Raw genomic sequence first — 16,317 nt, forward strand, 5'->3', positions numbered from 1 at the left:
TGTTTAGGCCTATGGCAGTACATGAATATTGCATTAGACCAGTGGTGTCAAACTCAAATCCTTTTGAGGGCCAATTACGCACTTCGTTATGGTCTCAAGGGTCATCAAAGATTTGGTAATTACTTATTCCTTATTCTTAATGACTCATTTGTTAACATTTGCAATAAGAGCCTTATTGCCAGAAATTATAATATGAAATAAATTATTGTCATATGAATGAAAGTTAAAACTTATTATGCCTCGTTTTAACAGTTTAGTAACTTTAGTTAAATTTTCTTCAGTTCTAACAGTTAATAGTAGCTAGAGGTGAAAAATCTCTTGGCACCTCGCGGGCCACTTAAGACCATCCCACGGGCCAATTAGTTTGACACCCCTGCATTAGATCATTTGATGGATTTCTAAGTTTCTTTTACAACCACTTTCATGACTCAATGAAATCATAGTACACAATCAACTGTGTCATTAATTCTCAGCTGTCACATAAAAAGTTTGAGCAGGCAAAGTGCACAAAACAGGTTTATAATAATATATATTACGGAGAAAAACTGCCAATCATTTTTGCTATAACTAAATGTTGAGTTGAAATTTAATTATTCTTTTTATATCTAGATGTCACTGATGCTTTGGGGAAGGGGTAACACTAAAATATGAGACTTGGTATAACCTTCTCAGGATGAAAAGGCTGTGACAATATCTGCAGAGTAGCTACGTTCATCTAACTTATGAACAAACCTGTAGACACACTTACTTTACTTTATGAATTTTAGAAGTTGTGCACATAATCAACAATTACAGTGGTGTCAAGACTGATTGAAATTAAACCAATCTGACAATCGTTTAGACCTAGAAAAAACAAGAGCAATTGCTGTGTTCCATACTTTCTTAAGGACTGAAACCACAGGAAAATTCTCATGAACTGACAAGAATTGCCAAGTCCAAATTGTTACGATAAGATTTAAAATCTGAAAGTGATGTCATTGAGGCACTGATGATGCAAACAGCTGAGATTTACTTGAACATAAACTTACAATTCAAAATGAGGAACCTTACTAGAACAGCCATGGAAACTACAGAAGTGGAGAAGATTGCAGTACAGTAGTTTACAAATACAATGAAAAGACAGGCAGATGAATGATCTGCTAGCAGAGTGGAGAGGTTATTGTCGACCAATTCAGAGTAGCTTATATCACTTAGTAAGTACAACACTTGATATTAATAACAATTCTGAATAGCCTTATTTTCTTGTCATAAAACTTAAGAAAATTTAAAACAACGGTTGATACACGAGATTAATAATGGTTTAGATTTGGTAAAAGCTTTAGCAAATCAAAATTACAAAACTTTGCTATAAAAAAAAAAAATGGAATATACTGTACAAAATACACCCCTTCACTATGCATCTAGGGAGGGGATTTGTCCTCATCAATCAACACAACCCAATGGATGAACTCTCATGCTCTCAAATGTTGTGTCTTCATCCTTATCAGTGCAATTTGAAGAATAAATATGGTGTGTATATACTTTGAACAGACTTAAAAGGCACTAAAGCAGTTGATTCACATGCTTAATGATCACAGTGTATGGCAAAATCTTTTTTAAAATTTCAATTAATGAAACACCAAACCCTCTACTTCTTTCATTTTTACATTTGTATTTTAATTTCTACGTAATGTGTAAATTTATCTTTGGGTACAGTAAACAATATTTACTACCAAGCAGTGCCTTTTTGAAAATCTAAAATAAATTGGTACTGAACACATTAGTCTTACAATACTTTGTATGCAATACATAGAAAAGTGGAAAAAAATTAAATATTTTATATCACAGTTTCTCTTCAAAGTTTAATCCTGTAAATTTTCAAGAATAAAAAAAGAAAACCTCTTGGTTATTGTACTCATAAAAATGATTAAGAGCCGACTCACACCAATAACAATAAATAATGAATGAACTGCCAGTGTTAGGAAAGCTACTTCAAAGAACAAAAATATGTATTATAATAGCCTGTAGCATTCTAAACATCCCAAATGCCTACTCTAAATACACTCAAATTTTATCAAACAAAAACCAGAGACCTGAGACACCCTTCAACTAAATAGTAAAGCAATGATCAAACCAAAAATTATCAGAAAGTCTGCATTACCACTAAAAAGGTTCTCAAAACTACACTTCAAAAGCAGCATGGTATTTCTACATGAAGTTGACCAACAATAACCAAACACCCAATACTACTTACGTATGCAGATGTAGGTAAAGGGATTACATTCTGACTGTCAAGAATAAAGCATTATATCAGTTATGAATAATGTTATTTGTAAATCATTTTAAAACCAATCAGCATCAACACAGTGCTTCCTCAATCACCATCTTCCAAATCACAAATTTTGCTATGGGAGACTTATGAATAAAGCATTATATCAGTACGCAATAACTATGTTATGTACATATTTGTACATAATTCTCAAACCAATCATTATCAAGACAGAGCCTCTTCAAATAATGACCTTCCAAATCATAATTTCTTTAATGAGAGACTACACTCGAGTTCCTAATTGTTATACATTCTTTAAATAAAAAGAGTGCAAATACTACACAGTTCACTTAACATTTACATTAATTTTGGTACTATGAAAGAGAGGATTCATATTACTGCACTGTATATACTGTATACAGTGTGTTGTATGTTATTTGTATGCAGAAACCCTAAACAGCTCCTTACAACAAACCATACAAACTATTTGAATTCATGTGACTACGTACCGAGATACTTGTGGGGTCATGGTACATGCATAAGTCAAGGGTCTTGTGTGTCAGTAAATATACGTCACAGTAATGTACTTTGCCCTACTGAATAATCCCTTAACAATGTGGGATGCTAAACCAATTAAGCCTGCAGAAATTAAAACCCTGATCTGCATTTCCTTCACTTATTTCTACCGGTAATCCACGTTAAAATCATCATCCCTTACAGAATGCCTGTACATATTGAAATTTAAGTGTTCCCTTATGAAGACCCTTAATTTACAAATACTACAACTGACTAATCATCTAACACTAAAATAATTTCAGAACCACTAAAGGGATTCTAGATAGAGCGAATGGGTTGTCACACTGCAAGGGAAGCCCCTCTATACACTGGAAACAAATTCTCTGGTGTAAAAGAGATACCCTTCTATGACAATGGTAACATGTCATTCTTTTGTGTTAAGTAAGTCCAGTCTGTCGAGTTTGGATGTAGGCAACAGGTCACTGGGACTTAAAAAGAGAAGTAAAGAAACTTTGCCAAATTTTCTTACCTTTCAAAATGACTTTGTCACAATATGACTGTAATCTGACAGTGACTGGCTAAATCTATAGACATTTTAACCTACAGTATAAAAACTAGTATGCTGGAGAATTATTAGCTGAATAGGTTGAAAAAGAAGCAAAATAAAATATACTTTGAAGCCTGGTTTCAGTTGAACACTTCCAAAGAAAAAATAAATTTTGCATTGAAGACTAGTTTCAGGTGACCACTTTAGTAGTTGTGCAAAGAATGAATAAAATAAAAATGTATAGTTAAGCCTAGCAAAACATTTAGTATGTAAGCATATTAGGTGTGATAAGTTAGTGCTTATAATATGACAGTGGCCTTAAAAGACTTCTCTTTTTTTTAACAGAAAATTATAACATTGCAAATGACTTGTCTGCACACCAGACTCTAATGCTAAAATGATACTACTATACCAACTACAGCATAAGATGCTTAAGATAAAAATAAAAATGTAATTTTCCATAAACAAAACCGAAACCGATATTATTGTTTAGTACAAGCCAAACATTTGTAGTCTTCCACAAGAGACAGAAGACCAATAATAGTATCCCTTGGCATGTGCCACCAAGAAACAGATTCATAGCGACTATTAGCCTCAGTTTTATTTGTTAAAAGGAACAGAATTGTAATACCAAGCCCCTTGGTTGAGGGAGACATCTATTGTGAGAGGTGGATTTGCATAACTATTATTTGTTACTGAGAAATTAGGGTAGATATGACTCACTGCAAATCATTACTCAAATTATAGCTGGAATCATAATTTAGAGGAAAATACAAGATAATGAGTTCCCCAAGGTAGCTTTGGGTGAACTCTAGGTTCAGGAGTGCTTAAGGACTGAAGAATAATAATTTATAAACCAGAAGCTCAAATGGTGACATGATCTTTAAGAAAGTGAGACATATTTATTATCATGGAGAGATGGAGTGATAAAAACCTTAAAACTCAAGACTGCCATAAATAGAGAAAAATGCAAAATGAAATAACAGCTATAAAGATGGAGTTTCCTAGTTTCCTCAGTTAGCTGGTAAACTCTGCCCAACTACTACTAGTACTACTCATTCTAAGGAAAAGTGTCCCAACTTCTATTGCCAGCCATTAAAACTATGCTGATATCAAGGTCAAGTTGAAGAGAGTTCTCTATTCTCATGGATGGCTTTCATTAGTGGTGCTTTACCCTTTATCATCTGATACATTATCAAAAGCTCACAAAATATTTGAACTAGAAAGGGTGTTCCTGGAGAGTTTCCTGGAGTGACTAGTAGAGAGCAACAATCTGAAGTACCTTTCCTGAGATCATTGCCTCTATGGAGATAACAGAGGACACTTTTAAATAGACAGTGATCCTCATTATCTCTGGAGTGGATGAGTCATGGCCACCTAAAATTTGCATCTTTGACAAAAAGTCTGCTGCAAAAGATATCCTATTGAGTTCCCCCATTCAGTACATGTAATCTTACTACAGAATGCATGAAGTTTACAAGACCCATCTCTTAAGAAGTCAATGAAAGTATAGAGGTCTCCAGTGTAGAACAACACCGAGAAGATCCTGCCAAAGATTTGTATTGAGGCTTAGAAAGATGATATTGTTATGAAACAATAAAGTTTTGTACATACTTACCTGGCAGATATATACTTAGCTTTAGACCCCGTCGTTTCCGACAGAAATTCAAATTTCGCAGCACACGCAACAGGTAGGTCAGGTGATCTACCGCCCTGCCGCTGGGTGGCAGGACTAGGAACCATTCCAGTTTTCTAATCAGATTTTCTCTTCCACCTGTCTCCTGAGGGGAGGATGGGTGGGCCATTTAATTGTATATATCTGCCAGGTAAGTATGTATAAAACTTTATTGTATCATAACAATATCATTTTTGTACATAAACTTTCCTGTCAGATATATACTTAGCTGATTAGCACCCTTTGTGGTGGGCAAGAGACAGCTAACTACTGAAATAGACAGGAAAACAACATACGTTGTAGGTAAACATAAAAAACCTTGGTTCCTACCTGGTAAGGTGGAAGACTTCATGGCTACTGCCTAGGAGACTGCTTCACCTCAAGAGCCTCAGCTAGGTAGTGACCTTATGCTAAGAGTTCTTGTGGAACTGTCAATGGGGTCTTATCCGCTTACTCGACAGAATCCTGAGGATCTTTGTCAATGGGTGCTAATCCACTTATATGACAAAACACCTTGCCTAATGTCAGAATCAAGGAGCACAACACCGATCCCAACCACCTGATCCTAACACCCGGGTCAGCAAAAAGATTGAAAGAAGTTACCCCGAACATTCTTTCAAACAACCCTAAAAAAACCCACACCAAATTCTAAACATTAATTAAGGATCAGCATCAGCTCCCTGTCCCAGCACCGAATCCGCAGATACATGTGGATCCAGCGAGAAGCATTTCTCGTAAGTCATTCTTACATCCTTCAGGTAGTGGGATGCAAAGACAGAGTTGCATCTCCAGTACGTGGCAGCTAGAATGTCCTTCGTAGACAAAATCCTATGAAAAGATAAAGAAGTCGCAATGGCTCGCACCTCATGAGCATTTACTCTAAGCTGCTTGAAGGAGTCGTCATCACATGCCCCATGTGTTTCAGAGATGACACTTCTCACAAAGAAGGCCAGGGCGTTTAAAGACATGGGTCTTCTTAGGTCCCTCACCGCACACCAGAGACTCTCTAGGCTACCCTTAATCTGTTTCTTCCTTTGAAGATAGAACTTAAGGGGCCTGACTGGGCAAAGAGACCTATCAATCTCCATCCCTACCAAGGGGGAGAGTCCCTCAACCTCAAAGCTTCTAGGCCAGGGTTTGAGGGGTTTTTGTTCTTTGCCAGGAATCATGGCTAAAAAGAACATATTGCCGAGTCTCCTTAAAATCCGACACACGAGTGCAAGGCATGAAGTTCACTTGTCCTCTTAGCAGTTGCGAGGGCCAAGAGAAAAATACCTTCGCTCGTCAGGTCTCTAAAAGAAGCCTGATGGGGAGGCTCGAACTTGTTGGATGTGAGGAAATTTGAGAACCACGTCCAGATTCCAACTAGGTGAAAGTGAGGACTTCTCTTGGAGGTCTCTAAGGACCGGATGAGATCATGAAGATCTTTGTCCTCCGCTATCTTTAGACCTCTGTCTCTAAAGACAGCAGAGAGCATGCTTCTATATCCTTATTGTGGACATCAGCAATGTCGGTCACAGAGGTAATGGAAGAGGACAGCTTCTTCGACCTGCACCATCGTCGAAAGACTTCCCACTTCGACTGGTACACCCGTAATGTTGAGCCTTTTGCGAAAATCCTATCGCTCTGACGAGTCTTTCGAAGTTGAAAAGGCAGTCAGGCAGAGAGCGGGGAGGATTTGAGAAAGCTCTCGAAGTGGGGTAGTCTGAGCCGATCTCTCCTTAGTGGAAGGGATCTGGGGAAGTCCATTATCCATTCCAGAACCTCTGAGAACCATTCTTGAGCAGGCCAAAAGGGAGCGATAAGGGTTAGAGTTGTCCCTGTAGAGGACAGGAACTTTTTCATCAATTCCCCCACCAGTTAGAGTGGGGGAAAGACCTACGCCTCGATGCCTGACCAGTCCAGTAGGTGAGCGTGAATGCTATTGCTCTCGGGTAATCAAATGCGGAGCAAAAGTTGTCCAGTCTCCTGTTCTGATACGCGGCGCACAGGTCTACATGTGGCCTGCCTCACAGGGCCCATAGGCTTAGGCACACATCGAGATTGAGGGTCCACTCCAAAGGAAGGACTTGGTTCCTCTTGCTCAACAGGTCCGCCCTCACATTCCTCTCTCTCCCTGAATAAATCTGGTAAGGAACGCGATCCCTCTCTCCTCCGTCCAAAAGAAGGGTTCTTGTACCTCCAAAAGGGAGAAGAAATGTGTCCTCCTTGTTTCTGAAGGATGTCAGAGCCGTGGTGTTGTCCGAATTGACTTGGACCACCGTATCTCTGATTTCATACTGAAACCACTTAAGAGCTAGAAAGATTGCATACAGTTGAAACACGTTGAAGTATCAGTTAACCTGGTCCCCCTTCCAGATGCCTGACACTTCATACGTCCCTAATGCTGCTTCCCCTCGCTACTCTGACGTGTCAGAGAACAACACTAGGCCTACACCGTGTCGCGTAACTGACTCGGGCGCTCTGACAGCTGCCGACTGACTGCGTACGGTATCGAGGAAAATTGCTCAAGAAGAGATGAAGATTCTCATATCCGAGCAAGTCACTTGACCATTGTATTTGAAGGGTTAAGCTGAAAGACTATAATCTGTTTGTCACCGATGTCGGACGGAGAAGGGGACGATTCTGTTAAGGCATGAGCCCCACAGGAGAAAGTCAAATGCCTTCAAGAGACCGAGGTTCCTGAAGGCAAAACCTTCTCATAGTAGTTGAATCTCAGTTAAGGAGAAACAACACTATATGCCGTAGAAGACGAAGGAGGACAGAGAAGCAACCTACTTCTTCACAATCGAATCGAGAGAAAGATTCTCAAGATTCTGAACCAGTGCTTACCAAGGACTGAAAAAACTACCCTCTAAATCGATGCTGTCCGATGATAAGTCGTTAGCTATGAAAGCGGATCGTTTTTCAGCAAAGAAAAACTCCGGGAAGTACTGCCTGCAGAACTGCTTTTCATGGGTTGAATATAGAAAGCAGAACTGTCAGTCCGGGGAACAGGCGATGTCTTCCGATACATCTGTTAATTCGGGGTGAACAAAGAACTTGCACACCTAGGAATACGAGAAATTTTCTGCAGACAAACTCCGATGTCTGAAGAAAACATTCCTCATAACTTAGTGCGAAGCAGCGGTGGACTATTACAGACTTCCATTACAGGGCGGTAAACAGAAAAATTAAGTCTAATAAATATCTCTGTGAAAAAATACTAGCAATGCCGAAGGTGATGAAACCGAGCGACATAGCAGAAGATGGTCATTCATGCATGCAAGAATCCCCGTTAATCAGGGACCTAAGTCCGTGATTATTGGGCAGAGATACGGTTCGGCAGTACATCATTGCAGGAGAGAGAGACGTAACAGACCGCGTCTCGCTGAGGGTCAGCTGGTACTGAGCTGCTAGGCAAAGACAACAGTCTCATACAACGTTAGCTCTCGCCGCCTCTTCATCCTGAGTTGCCAACTATTCCATTCTACGAAGGAATGGGTCCTGCTAGAACCATCGAGCAGAAAAAAACGCTCGGGCAATTATATTTAAGAGAAACGGATTTCGGTAAATACAAAAGCTGAGTTGGTGTTGTCGTGACAACACCATCAGTATCAAAAATCGAAACTGGAAACTCCTGAGAGGTTTGCAGTTCAATCAGTCGTTGTAGAATCTTCCCGCTCCTTGTCAGACGAAGGGGAAGGAGGTCTGGAGGACGAAGGGGACTCCCAGCCGAAAGCTTGCGAAAACAGGGCTCTCTGGCTCTCTTCCTATCCACAGGAGAACCTTCTGGGAAGCGCTCAGGGCTAGAATCCAAGGAGGGCACTTTCTAACTCCTCTTCATAGGCCGCGACTGCTCAGCCGAGCTCCAGCCGCGCTTGGGCGAAGCGGAATCGGATGACGAGAAGCACTCTCTCAGGATGCCTTTGCAATGGCGATCCCTGGCAGTCTGGGACGACACAGACCCTGCTGAAGGGACGCCTGACCGGTGGGGGTTCTCCCTAACCTTCCTGCGGCTGTCGACTTTCCTCCTCCACTGGGTCTGGGAGTTTGGAAGAGGTCTAGGCCTGGAAGCGCTACGGAGCCGGTCAGACGCCCCCTCCACAACACTGGGGACACTGAAATCACTATCCACTTTACTGCGCTTACCTTCAAAAGCTCGCATTATGAGCTCCATCTTTTGAGGGTATCCTTCAAATCCGCTAATTCCATTTAGACGAATCTGCAGGTTCTGTGTCCTGGAAAAGTGCTATAATCTCACTAACTGGCTCGTTAGAACGAGACCTACTCAAGCTTTTCTAATGAAACTTCACCAATGAAGGTTCTCTAATGAATTACATCAAAACGAAAGTTTCGTAATAATGACTGACATTCAGTAAATGTATACAGTCATTATTACAGTAAATGTATACCAAAAATGTATGCATCCACTGTAATACAGCAAATTTACTGTAATACAGCAAATTCACTGCATACAGTCATTATTACAAAAGTTTCGTAATAATGACTCTCAATCAGTAAATGTAAACAGAACGATAATTGACTGATACAAAAGAGCTGTAGTTTCATGAAAAACTAAAATCAAATCTACAGTGTGAGGATCTACCGAACCACTCGTTTGGTAGTCTAATGATATACATTCAATCACATAAACTAACGACAGTACTAGCGACTGACACAAAAAAAAGAAAAAAGAAAATAAAAAAGATAATAAAGCGTATGCCAAGCCAAAGATCCAATATGTCACCAAAAGACGGCGAAAAGATCCATGGCAAGCAAAAAACGAAATCCATCAGGAGGAACCAACAACAGGAGTTGTCGGAACCGGCGGCAGAGAAAATCTGATTAGAAAACAGGAATGGTTCCTAGTCCTACCACCCAGCGGCAGGGCAGTAGATTACCTGACCTACCTGTAGCGTGTGCCACGAAATTTGAATTTCTGTCGGGAACGACGGAGTCTAAAGCTAAGTATATATCTGACATGAAAGTTCATGTACAAAAACATGGCATTACCAGTGACAGTTCTCTCTTAGCTCTCTTGGACATCTCGCTTGGAAACTTTTTCTGAAAATACTGAGTCTCTTCAACTCCATTCAGTTGTCCATGTCTAGTCCACAAGACACAAATACCTGAGAAACAGAAGATGCACTTTATTTTATAGAAGAACAGAAAGCTTCAAGTGAAACTATGAAAAAGAGTAACCTGGTTATCTGGGAGAAAAAAGCCTTAACTAAGTTAACATCCATTCTGTTGCATCATTTCTAGAACAAGTTTCAATGCGTTTGGCAGAGTTTGAGGGCTGAAGATATAGTATCAGCTGATACTATTGCTAGTAGATGTGGCTCAAGTGTGACTGAAGAAGAAGTGTTTCCCATCAAGGTATTTTTCTGGAAGTGTCAACCAACACTAATACAAGCTCAATGAACAATTCTAGCTGTAGCCAAATGGAAGCTAGTATGGTCTTCCTGAGGTATTTTGAGACTTTCAACCTTCCACAAATTCTCTAATGAGGTCAAAGAGGAAAAGATTAAATACAATGGTGCCCCAAAGGGCCCCTACAGGCCCCTGAAAATGTCAGGGTATCCAGACAACTCTGAAGAATTAAACTAAATCTCAAACTGTAAACATATCCTCACCTTTTCATGTTTATTCAAGGCTTCTGCTTGAGGTCTTGTTCGTGGAAACCCATCTAGCAACCATGATGATGATGTAATTTTTGCAAGCTCTTCAGATATTAGCTTGACCATTACATCATCAGGCACCAATTTTCCAGCTGTCATGAAAGCTTTGGCTTTAACACCCAGCTCTGAAAATACATCAAGTTTAAATTGCGAAAGTGTACAAATATCCGGTGCTAAGGTAATTCTGAATTAGTGTATACTTTGAAAATACTTCATTTCCTAAGCAAGCTAGAAATTGTATACCTTTCAAAGTACTGTAGCTGTACAGGAACTACTACTAACATCTGATGTTTATAAGGAATGTCAGTTACTTCTGTGGAATTAGAACTTTTCTAGAATTATACCGACATGTAGCGAAATTATGGATACCAACTCATAAGAATATTTAGTAAATCAAAACCTAAATGGTTCCTCATTGTGTATAAACCATTATTTTGTGCAAGTCATTATTTGCCACTAAGGACTTGACTGAGGAAACTAATTGTTTTATAAAAGGCATGCTATCTTCAGTTTGAAATTAATCATTCCAAGGAGCAAATAGATGGGGAATCTTATATTAAACAGAATAATTTGTAACTTGAAAATGGAAGTAGTGAAACATTTAACATTTTTTTCACTGAACCACAGAATTCATGAAGAAAATCCTTGTTAATTGGTAGCTACAGTCTGCAGGTGTACACTCCTCAGAACCTGGGATGTCTAATCACCAATTAGAAAATTCACTTTGTAGTTTGACCGAATAGCTACAAGAAAAAGGAATGATGGGAGGTGGTAATTCTGTATACATATATAACCTATAACTAATTGATGTGTGAAAAAATTATGCTTCAAAATAATTAAATTTACTTCACAAAACTATATTACTCAAAAGGCAAGATTGTACGTATTTTACATGGGAAGGACTGAGCTGCTATAAAACCTTATAGTTGGCAGCTTAAGATTTAGGAATCCATTTTAGAGCACATGAGAATGAATCAAATAAAAGAATCACTGGCTTTAAAAGTGAACAGAGTTGTGTTGTGTGAAAGACACCTAATAAGAATGAGTAACACCAAGAAATTTGTAATTTGTAAACCTAAGTTACAGTGATAACCTCTCACTTCTTATGTGCCATAGAATACTCTATGGTAATAGCACAAGAGAGCAGCAATTGCCCATCATGAATGATAATAGAAGCAAATAACCCATAAATTTCTACATCTTTAATAGTATTACCATGATGAGAAAAAGCTTGAGGTTTCATCACGAAACCCTCTGGTATTTGAACAACTAAAAGCTGGGGTTATAGATGCTACTGCTCCTAAAGGACCTAAAAATATGAATCAAACCACCCTTGAATTAAATCCCTTTAGTATACACTCTAAAAACTTGTTTGGCACTCATGTGCACCAGGGTTGCCAAGTTGGCAACTTTGGTGCCAAAATCATGAAAGTTGGCAACTTTCTGAGGTGGTTGGCAACAGAATTTTGTGGTTGGCAACTACTACCGAAATTGGCACTTGTTGGCAACTTTCGGTTATCAACAATATATTGTTGCTTTTCTGAACGATTGTTGCAAAATTTCTACTGCAAAGTCCACAATTATGCTTTGCCGCTTACCATCACAGCCAGAATAGTTTGAAATTAATTTCTTTGCCAATACAAAGGTCAAACCTCCACTCTGACCTGAGTAATCAAGAATTAAGAACGACGTTTTTGCCGCCACAGCCACGTTTGTTGTGTTGTGTTGGAGAGTTGCTGTGATATTTTGCTTGATTTCATAGAGTTATAAGTGATATTAGTACGATTTATTGTTGTGTCTGTGTGTATAGTATCTCCTTTCTCGATAACACGATCATAAAAATTTACGTAGACCGATAAGGGAGTATGCCTTTTTGTCGGTTTACGCATCTTATGACGTTTGAATTATAGGCCTATCTTATATTCAACTGTTTTATTTTGGTTCTTGTGTTTATTCTTGTTTTTGTTGCTGCTGTTATAGTGCTTGTAGTGTCTTCCAAAATTTTTCATATGGTATCCTAACATTGCAGAATAAACATAGGCCTATTCATAAAATATTGGCGCAAAGAATTATCCGCCTACTCTTAACTGAAATTTAGTAATGCTTCAATCAAAAGTAATCGAGATCTTTATGAATATTGTCTGCGCTAGAATATTCTCCTAACAACAAAGAGAGAAAGAGAGAGAGAGAGAGAGAGAGAGAGAGAGAGAGAGAGAGAGAGAGAGAGAGAGAGAGAGACTGACTCAATAAGAATGCCCAAAACCAAATGAATCATGGGCTACTCGCAGTCGCAGACTGGTTTTGGATCATCTCATACATAACTTTCAGCTGTCAATACCATTTTTTTCTAATTCTAATCTTATGATGCCTTCCTACCATAGCCTTCATTCTCATAGAAACACTACAGCAGCCTTATATTACTCGTCACAGCAATATAATTTATCCCTTTAGTAAATATATCTTCAGTATAGTTCATTGAAAGCAGTTTGATAGTTGGTGTAAGGCTGAGACAGTCCTAAGATTGGCCATCCACGCATATGTGTGTATGTAATCTTCTTTATAAGTGTACATTCCACTGTATACTTATACATTATATATCGTGGAGTTGAAAGTTTCAACTTGAAACTACTATATTAATAACAAGATATACTACCCTATTTTCCTAATTTCAGATACGGTTAGAAAACCATTTGCAATAAGAAATTGACGTGTAGGCCCATGCCCTGTCATTGTCTCAAAATATAAGAATTTTATGTATAGGTCTATGCCTTGACATTGTCTCAAAATATAAGAATTTTATGTGTAGGTCTATGCCTTGACATTGCCTCAAAATATAAGAATTTGATGTGTAGGCCTATCCCGTCATTGCCTCAAAATATATGAATTTGGCGTGTAGGGTTATGCCCTATCATTGGCTCAAAATATGTGAATTTCACGTGTAGGCTTATGCCTGTCATTTTCTCAAAATATAAGAATTTGATGTGTAGCTTATGCCCTGTCATTGCCTCAAAATATAAGAATTTGACGTGTAGGCCTAAGCCCTGTCATGCCTCAAAATATAAGAATTTGACGTGTAGGCCTATGCCCTGTCATTGCCTCAAAATATAAGAATTTGACGTGTAGGCCTAAGCCCTGTCATTGACACAAAAGGTATTTCAACAAAATCCATAGACTCCCACTACTGTTTATTATCTCATCCTCGCTGGTAGCTAATAGATAGATAGGTAAACTTAATGTGATAACACATTTGAATTTTGGCAGGAATAATGGAAAAATCAGCTGTTGTTACTTATTGGGCTTGGGGGCGTGAAGGGGGGGGGGGCACTTGCCCCCCCCCCAAATGACACCCCTTACTGAGATAATAAATGCAAATCGAAAACTACTTTATTTGTATCAGTACAAAATTTCAACACAACGATTTATGATACCTTGTGAAATTCAAGTTTCTCTCATTTTATGGCAAATGCACAGGTAACTAGAGAAAAATGCATTAAGGAAGGATGTTTTTGGCTAAATTAATCAAGGGTATTAGTGGAAAAGGGAGGTTGGCAACTTTTGGCAACTTTTGTTTTCTAGCAATCATTGGCAACTTTTAGCCTTGAAAATCTGGCAACCCTGATGTGCACCTCTTCTGCAGTTGTTGGTCCACTTCTATGCCTAAGTGAGTGTAACCTTATCTAAGAGTATGAGCAGCTTAATAACTCTTCTAAGATAAGCAAAAGCCAAAAGATATAGGAAAAGCTGTAAGTTATATATAATAAAAAATTTGGTCACCTTGGTTTTCACTTTTTCTGAGGAATCTCCTCCATAGGTGAATTTTAACCACCAAAAATTCTTAAGTAAAAAAAATATAGAGCAGTAATCTTAGGAATCAGCTTACATAAATCTTAACAGGTTGTCTTTTATAGGTAGACTAAAGCTACCTTTAGAATACAGGTTCGGTCAATGAGAGATTATTGGATTTATTAACGTCCAAATATGAAATTAAATCCAAATCATCCTACATAAGCTGGGGGTTAGGTCTGGATATAGTTATTAAACAGATTTCCAACTTTCAGATCCTCAAAATGTTGCATCCTAGGTGATGCTAGGTGGACAAAGTACCCTTCTTAGCCAATTTAGAATTCTACCTTTTTCTCTATATCAGAACAAGATGCAGTTAATTTCCTTCTGCTTTATTGATACTGATAACTCATAAACCCAGGCCTACCACAGCAGTAACAAACTACTGTAAGAAAGCTTTAACAAACAGGTTGGTTCAACAACTAGTAGCTAGCTAGTAGGCCTAACATGTTGGAAACCCAACAATTTGTAAAGACAGGAACGGCAGTCGTTATTCATGTTTTACAGAGAAACTTCCACGTATTAGGGTTGCCTAAGAATGAGTCAGTCGTTGAACTGATTTGGCCAGCTTCCTTTGCCTAACCTAGGTTACCTACTAGCTACTGGGTAGTAGGCTAGGTATCAGTAGGACTCTTACACTCAACCTAGCCTAAAGTTCACCAAAAAAATTCAGAAAGGATGATTACCATAAATTAGTCTTGGACGCACAGATATATATTTAGGTATATGAAGGCCATGAAAAACTGTCCGACAATACAAATTACGTAGAGGCAATGACTGGCTTGAGGTATCACAAACCTGTTTTACTGATAACCTGGGATCGCAACAGATCGCCACTGGAAAGGTGTTTTAGTCCGAAATCTCGCAGGATTCTGGATGATATAGTCCCCTTTCCTGACCCGGGAGCCCCCAAGATAATCATTTTAAAGAATTTGCTCATTTTCACTCAATTTATCGAGTATTTCTTCAGCTGTCAACTTTCAATGACATTCGGGGTCGAAACACCAAGTTGTCACCAACGTGGATCAGCTGGCCGCTCAATCAGCTGTTTCCATGGGGATAAGTTTCATAGAGATGAATTACTATATAGATAAGCTACATCTCATAATGGAACTTCGACCGACATGACATACCTACTAGTAGGGTTTAGGAAACGACGGTGATTTTTCGGTTTAGGTAGACTGGTGAATAGATTAGCCAACTTTCAGGTTAACCTTCAAGAACAAAATATACGCTTCAGCTTGATAATAATACTGCGCTGCCTACGGCGATATTAACTAGGCTAGGTATTTATCAACGGCATCCTGTAAGTCACCACATGATTAGCAGGAATTTTTCTATTTCACTAATGGTCTGTCCAGCACATCTAATGACATGATAACCAACTCCCAGCATTACGTCTTGACTTCCTGCTACCTACTGAAACTATTATGTGGAAATATTTCGCCCAGATATTCAGTGCTGATAGTTTTCTCACCTGTTGGCTTAGCGTCTGGAGCCGACACCACTACTCTGTCCTCTGCGGGTACACTTCCGTTGTGTAGATATACCCAGAGCGAAATCGTCGTAGTTTAACGTAATAACTTGGCTCTATTGCCAAAGCCAACAGGTGGCCTCCAATAACAACAAATAATAATCTAGTAAAGGTAGGGCGTCCTGGCATACGGCCAGCTGAAGCTACTCTGCCCTTATGGTGGGATGGGATATTTCGCTCTATGACATACTTAAGCTTCTGTTTGGCACCCAGATAGGACATATATCTGCCTGATAAAGACATTCACAGTCACACTATTACTCACACATTCATCTCTGTAAAACATTTAAT

General features: G+C 38.9%; 1 protein-coding gene across 2 annotated transcripts in view; it reads right to left on the reverse strand.

The window, feature by feature from the left end:
* Positions 1-15,543, reverse strand: part of LOC135208625 (GTP:AMP phosphotransferase AK3, mitochondrial-like) — a 39,471-nt gene extending 23,928 nt beyond the window's left edge. The window contains exons 1-2 of one of the 2 annotated variants that reach the window (XM_064241008.1): positions 15,291-15,543; positions 10,605-10,774 (exon numbers count right to left, since the gene is read on the reverse strand). In XM_064241008.1, the coding sequence (XP_064097078.1) occupies positions 10,605-10,774; positions 15,291-15,432 (312 nt within the window). In that variant the 5' untranslated portion in view covers positions 15,433-15,543. The remainder of the gene's footprint in view (positions 1-10,604; positions 10,775-15,290) is intronic. The other variant, XM_064241007.1, reaches the window with a different exon arrangement.
* Positions 15,544-16,317: the final 774 nt, after the last annotated feature.

The sequence above is a fragment of the Macrobrachium nipponense genome, chromosome 35 (assembly GCF_015104395.2).
Source record: "Macrobrachium nipponense isolate FS-2020 chromosome 35, ASM1510439v2, whole genome shotgun sequence".
NCBI classification, from domain to species: domain Eukaryota; kingdom Metazoa; phylum Arthropoda; class Malacostraca; order Decapoda; family Palaemonidae; genus Macrobrachium; species Macrobrachium nipponense.